Raw genomic sequence first — 14,947 nt, 5'->3', positions numbered from 1 at the left:
CCGATTTTTATGACTTTTTTTATGAAAAAAGATTAATTTGGAACTAAAACGTAAACTGATCCAAAATTTTAAAACTTTACTCGAGATTTATCATACATATAATATATGAAAGACATAACTTACACAGTTACAAAGACATTATGCACCAGTTTCAATTTTATATAACCCTATTTACTATACAAAACAATAATTTGCAGTTCCTATAACCTTATTTCCTATACGAAAAGATAGTTTGTAGAGAAAGGAGACAATAATTTTTACTTTATAAACATTTTTTTTAGTATTATTGTTTATCAAGATCTAACAAAGCTAGTGAGATGAGAGAGATTGTAACATCCCCGATTTTTTTACGACCATTTTAAATTTTTTTATTTATGCTTGTTTAATACATAGTTTATTCACCGGTGGCACCGGCAACACCTGACTTCTCCGTCCGCAGTGGAAAATTTTTCGAAATTTTTTTAAAATTTTATTTTTTCTATTTTCGTGCAACCCCTACTGTGAAAGCCTGCGTCCGCCCTGGCCCAGGAGGGAAAACAATGGGGACCAAATCATCAAAAAAATCGGGGACCAAGTCCAAATCAGCAAAAACAGGGTTAGGAGGGAAAACAATGGTCGGAAAGGAAACAAACATGTTGACTCGAGACTGTGGACAGGGTCCTAGCTTCGAACTCAGTTAGAAGGCATATCAACCGACCCCAAAGTACAAGAGTGGTAGATCTAGGAAAATAAATTCGGATATGTAATAACCGATCCAAAAAATATATTTAGTGACGTTACAATAGCTTATAATAAAATTAAATTTTTATATAGTAAAAGGGTGTTTGGATAGAGAAAAAAGATAGTGATTTAATTCTTACAGAATACGACTCAATAAACATTCTGACAACATTCTGATAGAATGAGAATAATTAAAAAAATGTCTATAATAACCTTATAGACGATTTAATTAGTGAATATGTGTGATAATGACTATAGTAATATAAGATTGAACGTATTCATATTATCAAACAACATATTTTCTTTATCATTCTCACAGAATAACACTGTCCACACAATAGATGTCAATCCACATTTGAACATAGCTCTCTCTCTCTCTCTCTGTATATATATATATATATATATATATATATATATATATATATGTGTGTTTATACATAAAATTTACATATAAATATAATAAATATTTTTTAAGTTAAAAAAATATATAAATACCTTTTATATGTATAAATATGTGTTTACAATGCATTTATATATGTATTTATTTAATAACAATAACGAATTTAAAAATAATATATTTATTTACCTTTTTAATATAATAATAATAATAATAATAATAATAAGATTTTTTTTCAAAAAAGTTTCAATATTTTGGGCCAATTTATGAATAGTCCCAAATTAATTTATTATCGGTTCTAATGGGGAGGAAATAGTTAGAATGCCATCTTTTACCGATTTTTATGACTTTTTTTATGAAAAAAAAAGATTAATTTGGAACTAAAACGTAAACTGATACAAAATTTTAAAACTTTACTCGAGATTTATCATACATATAATATATGAAAGACATAACTTACACACTTACAAAGACATTATGCACTAGTTTCAATTTTATATAACCCTATTTACTATACAAAGCAATAATTTGCAGTTTCTACAACCTTATTTCCTATACGAAAAGATAGTTTGTAGAGAAAGGAGACAATAATTTTTACTTTATAAACATTTTTTTTAGTATTATTGTTTATCAAGATCTAACAAAGCTAGTGAGATGAGAGAGATTGTGACATCCCCAATTTTTTTACGACCATTTTAAATTTTTTTATTTATGCTTGTTTAATACATAGTTTATTCATTAATGCGGAATTTGATCTCGTAAAAGTATTTCCAAAGAAATGTTTCCATAGATTTATTAAAGCTTGGGATGTCATAACTGATACAAAACATAAGCATAAACATGATTATTACTAACCTTACAACATCTAATGACCCACATTTCATTTAATCTCTCATCAGGTCCAAACGTTAAATACCTTTGTACCGTTACTTATGATAGAAAGAAACTGAGTGGGTCAGGTTGGAAAACCTGGTGAGTACTGTTAGGGTGTCAAACCTAACAAATGATAGGGGTACAATAGAATCCAAATACACTGCTTTAATGCACTAAAAAGTAGTACAAGGCAAGCAGGGCCGAACCACAGAGACACGGGACAAAAGTCTATACCTCTTTGCGTAAGGTATTTTGATCACAAGAAGGGGGATTTGTTTGCAAAAGTGAAATAATAAAATAACAATCTACTTTAAAGACATGCACAAAATGAAATAGATTTGTGAACAAGTTGTAAAAGTGTTTCCAGTTCTAGTTCTCAATGTTGTTGTTCAACTTGATTATGACTTGATGTAATTCAAGATTGCTATTCTAAGTTGGTACTGAAAGATATTAACACACTCTAACACCTCTCGCTTGCTAAATTATCTAACCAAAACACGCTCTTTGACTAGACCTAACTTTACTAATTCAACCTAAACACGCTCTTAGATTGTATTGAAAAACTGTATTAAGTTTTTGTACAAGCTTCCCAACAATGTTCATTTCTTCTCATACGCTCGGAAGTGTGAAAACATGTGATATATGTTTTACAATAAGAAAACTTATTGCTTGTTACCAATTATTAACTTAATAGAACGATTAGGTGCCCTAAAAGTTAATTAACTGCACAAAAATTCAATTCATGAAAGTGGCCAATCAAACACAAATCAAATTTAAGGGTTCTAGTTTAAACAAAAACATAATCACTAGAATAGAATCACAAATCAAACATCAAATCATATGCTTCAAGTCAAGCAATCAACATGTTTTGAACAAGAACTAGAAACTAGGGTTTCTTAGTCACACATGGCTAAGAACAAATCAAACAAGAATAAAGATGGAATTGGAATGTTTAATCCTTACAAAAATGAAATCCAAAGTGTTTGCAATGATTAGGTCTTCTCAAAAACTCCAAGAATTCTCCCAAAATCACCCAAGATCGCCCCCCAAACTGCTCCAGAAACCGTCTCTGCCTTCAAAATGACGTCTCCTCCTCTTTTATTAAAGTTCACGTGATTTGCCATAAGGCCATGCGTTTTTGGCATGGCCATGCCTTTTGCCCATGTGTTTTTGGCATGACCATTTGTATTGACCATGTGTTTTTGGCATGGCCCATGCTTTTTGCTAAAATTCCAAAAAGTCTTCACTGTTGGCTCCATCTTCAATCTAGCTTCACCACGAGTCATGTTGCTCAAATATAAGATGACAAAGGACAAACACGACCCATGTCGGTTTGACAATAATCGCGTTTCAAACATAGTCCTTTGCTATGATAATAATGCACAATGACTCGGGTTCCATCTTCATGTTTTCTGCCATGGAATGACCGGTTCATCTTCTCCTCATGCTCCAAAGCTCCAAGCATCCAAGCTCCATGTATCCATGCTCCATAATACCTGCAAAATAAATCAAAAATGGTGAAGTACCAGACATTCTTGATGAAATATACAATTGCCCTAATAATCAACTAAATGCAAGAATTATGAAGTAGAATGCTATAAAAGGACATAATTAAACATGCAAAAATAGGTGCATAAAATGCACCTATCAAACCTCCCCAAGCTTAGACCTTTCTTGTCCTCAAGAAAGAACAAAATTGAGAATCACCCTAGAGAAGACGATAGGCGACTAAAAAGAAACTAAGATGAAAAGAATGGAAGGAACGAAAAGGAACTAAAAGGAATTAAGAGTGAATGCATGCAATAAAAGAAAAATAATGAAAATAACATATGTACAAAAAAATGCTTAAGAAAAAATGAACCCAAGAAAAATTCAAAACACAAATAATTTTTTTCTTATTTTTATATACGATCAGACTTTACATCAATGGGGATCCAATCACTAATACCTAGGCGATCATCCTGCTACCTTTCATGTATCACAGACTCTCAAAGTGAGGAAGACCACGAAACGGTGTAACCCAATAATCCAACCATAGTTTTATTTAAAATTTATACCTTAATTAGCTTTGTGAGCGAAAATAACACGGTCCGGGATCTCATTTCCTTAAGACTAGATAGTCAAGAATCAGAATCGACGCCTCCTTAAGAACCTGTCACGGCAGATCAGCTTTCGCTGAAACAGTGAGCCCACCCGAAGGGGCCAAGCTCCTATGCTTTCACTTTTTCAAGAGCCACAAATATCATATCACACAGTTCTTCATTCGCCAGATTTGACTTTGATATGGCTTATGGTTTGATTGAACTTGGATCTGTATCTACGTTTTAAGCTTGAGTTCTTCAATCAACTTTTTGAATTTTTTTTTCGATTGAGCGCTTGAAATTTTGATTTGGGTACCGGATATGACGGTTGTACCCTTTCTTCATTCTTGACTGTGTGGATCTGATACTTACGCTCTCTGTTACCGCGAGGGTAACGCGTGTCAACAAATAGGTCCGTGTTTTGTGGGTCCAGAGTTGTCGATAAAGATTCTTTTTAAACATTCAGAAGCAAATCATCCTAAAGCTATTATTACCGCCCACAAAACGTTTCAGTATGCCATTTTTTTATTATTATCTAGGGCTGGGGTCTCGAATTACGGTGTTTGGGTCCCCTAGTTATGACAGCTGATTCTACACTTCTGGTAACTATCCGGTCGCTTCGGTATTTTTTTCATTTTGATTTCTCTTTTTCCCACTTCATGGAGCTATCGTATGTAAAGATTGTCCTCATCTCGTATTATTTGTTTTTTTTAAATGAAATGAATGCATGAAAAAAATGAAAATAAGAAAAATAATTTTTTTTTAAATGCATGTGGAAACTAAAACATATGGAAACTAAAACCTAATGTACAAAGACCCCTCCCCAAGCTTAAGATTTAGCATCGTCCTCGATGCTCGGGGAGGCTAGGGCAACCTACTAATCACGGGGGGCCCAACGCTGCACGAACTGCATAGCTTGTTGTACCGTTTGTGTCAATTGCTGAACGGAGGCGTTGGTTGAAGACAAATCAGCGCGAATGTCGGCAACGACTTGATCAAGGTGATCAAAACGCCTCATGTATGTGTCATGGTACTGAGTTGCCCGCCGGGTGTAGAAATAACGTGCGGTCTCCACCGGGGCAACAGAAGTGGATCCCCCTGCTATGGGAGGAGTGGAGTGAGCGGGTGGAATAGGGATGTCGTCTTCGTGGTCGACGACCAGCCGCTCAGGAGCTCTCGGGATGGGCGCGGGAGCGCGTGGGATGGAATTTGCAGAAGTGTTCTTTGGTAGACACCACCGAGTCTGAGTGATGTCCTGCTGGAGTTGGAGAGAGCTGAAGTCCCCAGCAGGAACTCGAAAATGTGGCTCACCCTGTACCAACCATGTGATACTACCATCACCTTCTATACGGAAGAAAGATGAGGCTACAAGGACATTGGATGTGATGGTATTAGAGCCTTGTGTGATTTTCTCGAGATCCGGGTGCTTGCTATCAAAAAGCTCGGCACAAGCAAGGCGGGTGGCAAGATAGGAGATAATCCCGCCACAATGAATAGGGCCAGAATCGCTGGTAGAGACCTTAAGAAGTTTGGAAGCAAGGAAGGCGCCAAAATGAGGTCTCTTCAAGCCGGTGACCATGCACCAAAGAATTTCTAACTCCATCTTACCGGCTCTGCTAACGTCTTCTTGGGGGAGGACAATGTTAGCAATAATTCGGAGAGCCACCCTTAAGACCGGATGGATGATATGAGATGCTTTGGCGGATCGAGCCTCATACCCATAAAGTCCCGTGATTTCCTTCCAAAAGGCTTTGACCTGGGTTTTGAAAAGATTATTTTTCTCTCGCATGTAGCCTAATTTGGGACCATAAGTTTTGAATTTAGAAATCCCAACAAACCCACTAAGATCGTCTAGACTCGGTTTAAATTGCAAACGCATGAGACGGAATGAGAGACATTTGGCATTGTCATTGAATTCCAAAGATTGTAAGAATTCAATGGTTGTGTTTTTATACGATTCCATTGGTGCCAAAGTGAGAAGTTTCTCCCAACCGATGTTGCTAAACAATCTATGGACACCATCATAAACTCCTAGTTCTTGGAGAGTGGGAATATCTACAAACCGTTGTTGAGAATATTCGCGGTCCTTGAGGTGAAGGAATCACTCACGGTGCTCAAGAGAGTTGTGAATAATGGTGGTGACACCATATTTGGATTCCAATTGTTCTTTTGGTTGTGGGTTTTTACGTTTTGGCATGATGACAAACCGGATTTATGACAAACAGGTGGTGCCTAAAGATGATAACACAACTAGACAAGCACGAATGAACAATTATATGAAGCACAAGAATGGATTCACAACTATTCTAACCAAACAAACTTAAATTCAATGCGTAAAAATTGAGATATGGAAGGAATGTACCGTTCAAACGCTTGAATTTGTGGTGTTGGCTTGTATTGTTCACTTCATCTTCAACCTCAAGAAAGCTTGAATCCTTCAATGGTGGAATGCCCAATTGGAGATGAAGGCTCCTAATTTTCTTTCCAAAACGCCTCCCCAAGCTTATTCTTCAAACCCTATGCAAGAATTTTGAAACTTAATACAAGAATCAATTCAAACTATACAAATCAAGAACTAGGGTTTATGAAGAAAAATTCAATTTTTACCCATTGAATGATGAATTCAACCTAGATGATGAATGAAGTGAAGTTAGGAACTGATAGTAACATACCTTGGTGGCTTAATCTTGGATTAATTGAAGAAGAAAATCGAAAATTGATTAGGGTTTTGGAGGTTTCGGCCGAGAATGATGAAGAGAGGAGCAAACGCACGATCGTGAGGTTTGTGAGGGAAGAGAGTCGATTAAGATGCATTACCAAATCGCATGGAAGTGTATCAACAAAAGCTTGCCCGTGAGTTTCTAGCCGTGCGACTTTCTTGTAATTCTCGGGAGCTAGCGACAATATGCACGGACCATGCGTTTTTGAACCATGGCCGTGAGTTTTTTTCTTTGAGGATCGGACTTGCGATATGGACGCACGGTCTAGCCCTAGGCCGTGCGTTTTTCCTTTCCAGCCCATGCAATTTGGAGCTACCCGTGCAAAAAAAAAATTTTAAACCTCGATGGCATGGCACGGGTCAAAAAAATGACCGTGAGTTTTTGCCTTCCCCCATGCGTTTTCTTTCTGTAAACATCAAACTCACGATTTTTTTTTCAAAACCAAAATTTTCTTTGAGCATTAGATAGGAAAGTTATTTGTGCAGAACCCTCGAAAAGACGCAAAAACATTGCAACATGGATGAAATAAATCAAAATAAAGAAATAGAAAGAAATAAATAAAGAAATAGAAAGAAATACTCCCGAGTTGCCTCTCGGTTATCCGCCCTTGTTTCAAGTCTTTGGCTCGACTTTGCCCTTTAGATTCACACTCAATGTAGTCCGGGCGTTCCAAGCTGTCAACCTCCATGTCCTTCTCTTGGAAACCTTCATAGAAGACCTTTAACCTGTGACCATTATCTTTGAATACTTTTCCAGTTTTGTTACTCTTAATCTCAACTGCACCATGATCAAATATATTAGTAACAATGAACGGTCCCACCCACCGGGACCGTAACTTACCGGAAAACCATTTAAGTCGAGAGTCATAGAGTAATACCTTTTGACCAATCTCAAAGGTCTTACGGGAGAGGTACTTATCATGGAATGCTTTGGTCTTGTCTTTGTAGATGCGTGAACTCTCGAATGCTTCATTTCTTATCTCCTCCAACTCTTGGATCTCTAACTTTCGATGAACACCCGCTTCATCAATATTCATGTTTAGCTTTTCGACAGCCCAGAAAGCTTTGTGTTCCAGTTCAACAGGGAGGTGACAAGCTTTGCCAAACACAACTCTATAAGTTGACATCCCAATTGGAGTTTTATATGCAGTTCGGTATGCCCAAAGAGCATCTTCTAATCTCAAACTCCAATCTTTGCGGTTTGTGTTCACTGTTTTCTCAAGTATGGACTTGATTTCTCTGTTTGAAACTTCAGCTTGTCCATTTTTTTGCGGGTGATAAGCTGTTGACACCCGATGTTGGACTCCATACTTCTTGAGAACCGATCCAAGAGTTTTGTTGCAGAAGTGTGTGCCTCTGTCACTGATCAAGGCTTTTGGAGTTCCAAACCTACATAAAATGTTAGCCTTGACAAAATCTACAACAACTTTAGCATCATCGGTTCTTGTTGCCTTTGCCTCTACCCATTTGGAAACATAGTCAACAGCCAAAAGGATGTATAAATTCCCAAAGGATGAAGGAAAAGGACCCATAAAATCAATACCCCATATATCAAATATTTCACAAACCAAGATGGGGGTCAAAGGCATTTGGTTTCGGGAACTCAAAGAACCAGTCATTTGACATCTATCACAACTTTTACAAAAAGTGTAGGAGTCATGAAAGAGTCGAGGCCAATAAAATCCACAGTTTAATATTTTCCTGGCAGTTCTTTGAGGACCAAAATGCCCTCCACAAGCATAACTATGACAAAAGTTGAGGATACATTGTACCTCATGTTCTTCAACACATCTTCTTATTACCTGATCTGCACAATGTTTCTAAAGGTACGGTTCATCCCAAATGTACCTTCTCGCATCTTTCTTGATCTTATCTCTCTGTGACCTCGTGAGATCGGGTGGGAACTTTCCCGTGACCATGAAGTTGCATATATCCGCATACCAAGGTGGTGTTTGGATAGCAAACAAGTGCTTGTCTGGGAATGTGTCATGGATGGGAGTCGCATCTTCGGGTTGAACTATTAGGCTCAAATGATCGGCGACTAGGTTCTCTTTCCCGCTCTTATCTTTGATCTCAATATCGAACTCTTGCAAAAGCAGCATCCACCGTATTAACCTCGGTTTCGAATCTTTCTTGGTAAGTAAGTGCTTTATGGCTGCATGGTCCGAATATATGATCACTTTAGTTCCAAGGAGGTATTGCCGGAACTTCTCTAGTTCAAAAACAATAGCAAGCAACTCTTTTTCTGTTGTGGTGTAGTTGCTTTGTGCACTATCAAGGGTCTTCGATGCATAGTAGATGACATGATGTGCTCGATCCACCTTTTGACCCAATACCGCCCCAACAGCCGTGTTGCTCGCGTCACACATAATCTCAAACGGGAGCTCCCAATTAGGTGGTTGGATGATTGGAGCGGAGGTGAGTAGATCCTTCAAACGATCAAAGGCATCCTTGCATGGCTGAGTAAACTCAAATTCAGCATCTTTTTGGAGTAGTTGACACATCGGCATTGTGATCTTTGAAAAATCTTTGATGAACCGCCGATATAAATCTACATCCAAAAGCTTCATGATTTCTTTCTTTACCACCTCCATCATGGGTGGATTCAGTCTTCTCTGTGCCTCTCGAGTTGGTTTGAAATCTTCCTCCATGAGAATCTTATGCATGCACAAGGAAGGGCTCAACCCTTTTATGTCAGTAATTGTCCACCCAATAGCTTTCTTATACTTTTTCAGCAAAGTCACCAACTCATCTTCTTCTGCAATGGACAACTTGTTGGAGATAATGACAGGCAAAGTCTTCTCTTCTCCAAGGTATGCATACTTCAAATGATCTGGAAGAGTCTTCAATTCTAGCTTAGGTGCCTGCATAACGGAAGGAAGAAGTTTTGTGTTAGAAATGGGCAATTTCACATTGCTATTATTATACCTCATTTTCTTCCTTTCTTCCATGATCTCCACAATTTCCAGCAACTCTTCATCTAATTTGAAATTTTCTGCAATCTCTTTGACTAAATTGTTATCAAAATTCCTGCTCAAAACTAACTCCAACAAATCATGGTTAGTCAACTCAAAACACTTTTCAGTCAAAGGTTGGATCATATCAACAAAATTTATACAATGAATATCACTTGGGTACCTCATTGCTTCATAGATATTGAAGTTGATGACCTCCCCATCGAATTCCATGGACAATGTACCATTGTAGACATCAATTTTTGTTTTTGTTGTTTTCAAGAATGGTCTACCTAAAAGTATAGAACTCGAGGATGGATGGTCATCATCTCCCATATCAAGCACATAAAAATCTGCAGGAAAGACAAGCTCATTAACTTGCACTAAAACATCCTCTAATACACCTTTTGGGTGTACTATAGAACGATCTGCAAGTTGGATGATCACCCCGGTTTTTGTTAAAGTGCCTATGGCAATAGATTTATAAACAGAATATGGTAAAACATTAATTGAAGCTCCTAAATATAGCATAGCACGGGGGACATACAAGTTTCCCAATTTGCAAGGAACGGTGAAAACACCCGGATCCTTGCACTTTGGGGGCATCCTTTTCTGCAAAACTGCAGAAACATTTTCACTTACTTTCACTGTCTCATTACCTCGCAGCTTCTTTTTAGATGTGCAAAGTTCCTTAAGGAACTTAGCATATCTAGGTACCTGTTTGATCGCATCTAAGAGAGGGATGTTGACTTCAACTTTCCGGAACATTGCCATGATCTCACTATCTTCTCTCACTTTTTTGTTGCTGCTCAATCTTGATGGAAAAGGTGGTGGTGTGATCTTTGCTTCTTTCTCTTCCGACTTCTTTTTCTCCACCATTTTTCTTTCTTTTCATCCTTCTTTAGTGGTTCTTCTATCACTAACTCTTCTTCTTCTTCTTCGGGCATCTTCGGGCCATCATATTTCTTTCCACTCCTCAAGCTAATTGCACAAGCATTGTGCTTTGGGTTCTTTTCAGTTTGAGGAGGTAGCTTTCCTTGATTCTCTATTTTGCTCACCGATTGAGCAAGTTGCACCATTTGGTGCTCAAGATTCTTGATGCTTGCCTTAGTCTCTTGCTGAAAACTTTGAGTGCTAGTGGCAAGGCTTTTGACTATGTCTTCTAAGGACATACTTGAGGACCCGACTTGTTGAGGAGGAGGTTGTGGTTGCCTCGGTTGGTAATTTTGTTGTGGGAATGGAGGTCTTGCTTGGTAATGGTGTGGTGGTCTTTGTTGATAGCCCATGTTTTGGTTGTTGTTCCACCCTTGATTGCCTCGGGGCTGATCATAAGTCCTTTGACTGTGCCCGGAATAGCCTCCCATAGCATTTGCTTCTTCATATTCTTCTTCTTGCAATTGAGGACACATATCAGTTGGGTGTCCCACTTGAGTGCAAATGCCACAAGGGCGGGGTGTGGATTGCACACCTTTGTCCTTAGCAAGCATCATTACCACCTTAGTCAACTCGGACAATTGAGTTTCAATTTGAGGAGTGTGCACCTCTTTTACACCTCGGGGTGCATCCGTGTACCAATCTTCATCTTGACTAGTATGCTTTGAATCTTCCGCCATGTTTTTTATAAGATCACGAATCTCGGTTGGGGTCTTGTCAGACAAAGATCCTCCACTTGAAGCATTAAGAAGTCTTCTTTCCCAAGGAGTCATGCCTTCAATGAAGTATTGAAGGATTTGATACTCACTAATACCATGCTTTGGGCAACGGGGACAAAGCTTTTTGAACCTCTCCCAATATGTATGAAAGGCTTCTCTCTTGTGTTGTTTGATCCCAATTATCTCTCTTCTTAGGGCTGAGGCTTTCATTCTATTTGTCTAAGAAGAGGCGTGCAAGATCCACCCATGTGTTGACCGTCCCCGGTGGAAGGTCATAAAGCCAATCTTTTGCTGAGTCTTGCACTGCAAAGGGGAATGCCCTAAGCTTAATTTGGTCCTCCGTGACATTGTGTGGTTTCATGCCAACACATATAACATGGAACTCCGTGAGGAACTTGTGGGGATCTTCGTTTTCTAAGCCTCTAAAGGTTGGGAGTAAGTGGATGAGACCGGATTTCAATTCAAGGTTTGTGGCTGCTGGATAGGTGATGCAAAGAGGTTGTTGAGTAACCTATTGCCTCGCCCATTGGCGAAGGGTTTCTTCGGGTGGTGGGTTTGGAGGTGGATTCCCTCCATGGTTATCTCCCATGGTATGAGTAGGAGTTGAGGTTTTTGTGGGTGTAGTGTTTGGGATAGTGTGAGTAGGCGAAGAGAGTGGGGTGGTATTTATGGGTGAGGATGGTTGAGATGATGATAAGGGGTTTTCTGTTTCAGTTTCTGACACACTTGATAGGGGTATATCCTCCAAAATGTTAATGACAGGAGGGGTAGATGATGAAGAAGTTCCGGAAACCGGTTGCCTCTTACGAAGCTTTGCTTGCTTCCGTAGCTTCTTTGCAGTCTTCTCTATCTCCGAGTCAATTGGAAGTGGTGTACCTGTACGAAAAGATCTAGGCATAAACAATTAGTAACACCGTGTCCCCGGCAACGGCGCCAATTTGTTTGGGGTGTCAAACCCAACAAATAATAGGGGTATAATAGACTCCAAATACACTGCTTTAATGCACTAAAAAGTAGTACAAGGCAAGCAGGGTCGAACCACAGAGACACAGGACAAAAGTCTATACCTCTTTGCGTAAGGTACTTTGATCACAAGAAGGGGGATTTGTTTGCAAAAATGAAATAATAAAATAACAATCTACTTTAAAGACATGCACAAAATGAAATAGATTTGTGAACAAGTTGTAAAAGTGTTTCCAGTTCTAGTTCTCAATGTTGTTGTTCAACTTGATTATGACTTGATTTAATTCAAGATTGCTATTCTAAGTTGGTACTGAAAGATATTAACACGCTATAACACCTCTCGCTTGCTAAATTATCTAACCAAAACACGCTCTTTGACTAGACCTAACTTTACTAATTCAACCTAAACACGCTCTTAGATTGTATTGAAAAATTACATTAAGTTTTTGTACAAGCTTCCCAACAATGTTCATTTCTTCTCATACGCTCGGAAGTGTGAAAACATGTGATATATGTTTTACAATAAGAAAACTTATTGCTTGTTACCAATTATTAACTTAATAGAACGATTAGGTGCCCTAAAAGTTAATTAACTGCACAAAAAATTCAATTCATGAAAGTGGCCAATCAAACACAAATCAAATTTAAGGGTTCTAGTTTAAACAAAAACATAATCACTAGAATAGAATCACAAATCAAACATCAAATCATATGCTTCAAGTCAAGCAATCAACATGTTTTGAAAAAGAACTAGAAACTAGGGTTTCTTAGCCACACATGGCTAAGAACAAATCAAACAAGAATAAAGATGGAATTGGAATGTTTAATCCTTACAAAAATGAAATCCAAGGTGTTTGAAATGATTAGGTATTCTAAAAAACTCCAAGAATTCTCCCAAAATCACCCAAGATCGCCCCCCAAACTGCTCCAGAAACCGTCTCTGCCTTCAAAATGACGTATCCTCCTCTTTTATTAAAGTTCACGTGACTTGCCATAAGGCCATGCGTTTTTGGCATGGCCATGCCTTTTGCCCATGTGTTTTTGGCATGACCATTTGTCTTGACCATGTGTTTTTGGCATGGCCCATGCTTTTTGCTAAAATTCCAAAAAGTCTTCACTGTTGGCTCCATCTTCAATCTAGCTTCACCACGAGTCATGTTGCTCAAATATAAGATGACAAAGGACAAACACGACCCATGTCGGTTTGACAATAATCGTGTTTCAAACATAGTCCTTTGCTATGATAATAATGCACAATGACTCGGGTTCCATCTTCATGTTTTCTGCCATGGAATGACCGGTTCATCTTCTCCTCATGCTCCAAAGCTCCAAGCATCCAAGCTCCATGTATCCATGCTCCATAATACCTGCAAAATAAATCAAAAATGGTGAAGTACCAGACATTCTTGATGAAATATACAATTGCCCTAATAATCAACTAAATGCAAGAATTATGAAGTAGAATGCTATAAAAGGACGGAATTAAACATGCAAAAATAGGTGCATAAAATGCACCTATCAAGTACATAGGATTTTCAACCCACAATAATATAGTTAATTATGTTTAATTATCAAACAATTAACCTGATTACCAATCCCCGCTTTCTTCCTAATTCTTCCCTAAGGATCTATCCTAAGGGTTATTTTTAATCATCGTTATTGACAGTACCGTTACAAAGATTTTTCCGCAATACATGTCAGTAGGTTCCTTTCTATTTTCATTCCTAAGGGTTTGTGTTAAGGAATAGGTACTGTTAGGAACCGGACCGGGTACACGCAGCGGAAACACACTATCACACACACACAAACTCACGAAAATAAAGCAAGAAGAACACAAGGATTTTACGTGGTTCGGATTCGGTGCAAATCCTACGTCCACGGGCTGCAACTAGAGAATTTTATTAAAACTCACAAGATTACAATTGGCTTGACACTCTACATTTGATGTTCTCTCAAGTTTTTGCACACAAAATATGCAAAACATACATGCATATATATAGGTGAGAGAGCCGCAATTTGCACATGAAATTGAGTCGTCGTAACAATAGTACTCAAATGTGAAAGTCGCACATGTTGAGTCGTCGTGACAATAGTACTCAAATGTGAAAGCCGCAAATGTTGACGTTGAATTTCCTTCCATTCACATTAGCCGTCCAACAATTGATTCTTTTATTTTACATGCATAGCCACATGTTTTCAACCTTTCATATTTTACCTAACAATCTCCCACTTGAAAGTTTGAACAACATGGTCCGTCTCTGTCATCCAACTCCAGTAATCTTAAAACAACCAAGTCTTCCAAGCCTCCAGTTCCTAAGAACAAGCTAAACTTAGTCCCATTTCTCTAATTGCAGCCGCCCCTCATCTTCAAGTACTAGAAGGGACAGTTGAAGCTCCCACTAGCTCCAACTCAGTCGTGGCTAATCCCACCACCGACTCATCCTCTGTCTCAACCGGTTTGGACACTCCACCAGATCCAGAGATACACCGAGGACCACTAACACTCTCCCAACTTTGCAAACTTTCAACAGGAGAGACTTTTTCAGTCTTAGTCTTCAAAAAACCCAACGACTCTTTGTAACTGTACC

At 38.4% G+C, this 14,947-nt stretch overlaps 2 protein-coding genes across 2 annotated transcripts; both read right to left on the bottom strand.

The window, feature by feature from the left end:
* Positions 1–8,610: 8,610 nt before the first annotated feature.
* On the bottom strand, positions 8,611–10,518 carry LOC145139296 (uncharacterized). Its single transcript, XM_079073170.1, has one exon. It carries the CDS (start codon positions 10,516–10,518, stop codon positions 8,611–8,613), a length of 1,908 nt encoding a protein of 635 aa, XP_078929296.1.
* A 35-nt stretch (positions 10,519–10,553) lies between these two features.
* LOC145139294 (uncharacterized) lies at positions 10,554–11,606 on the bottom strand. Its single transcript, XM_079073169.1, has one exon. The coding sequence runs from the start codon at positions 11,604–11,606 to the stop codon at positions 10,554–10,556; it is 1,053 nt and encodes a 350-aa protein (XP_078929295.1).
* Positions 11,607–14,947: the final 3,341 nt, after the last annotated feature.

Source organism: Lactuca virosa, chromosome 9 (assembly GCF_052849685.1).
Source record: "Lactuca virosa cultivar CGN04683 chromosome 9, Lactuca_virosa_CGN04683_v6, whole genome shotgun sequence".
In the NCBI taxonomy this organism is placed as follows: Eukaryota; Viridiplantae; Streptophyta; class Magnoliopsida; order Asterales; family Asteraceae; genus Lactuca; species Lactuca virosa.
Note: the sequence above shows the minus strand (reverse complement) of the source record. Positions and strands in the feature narration are given on the sequence as shown.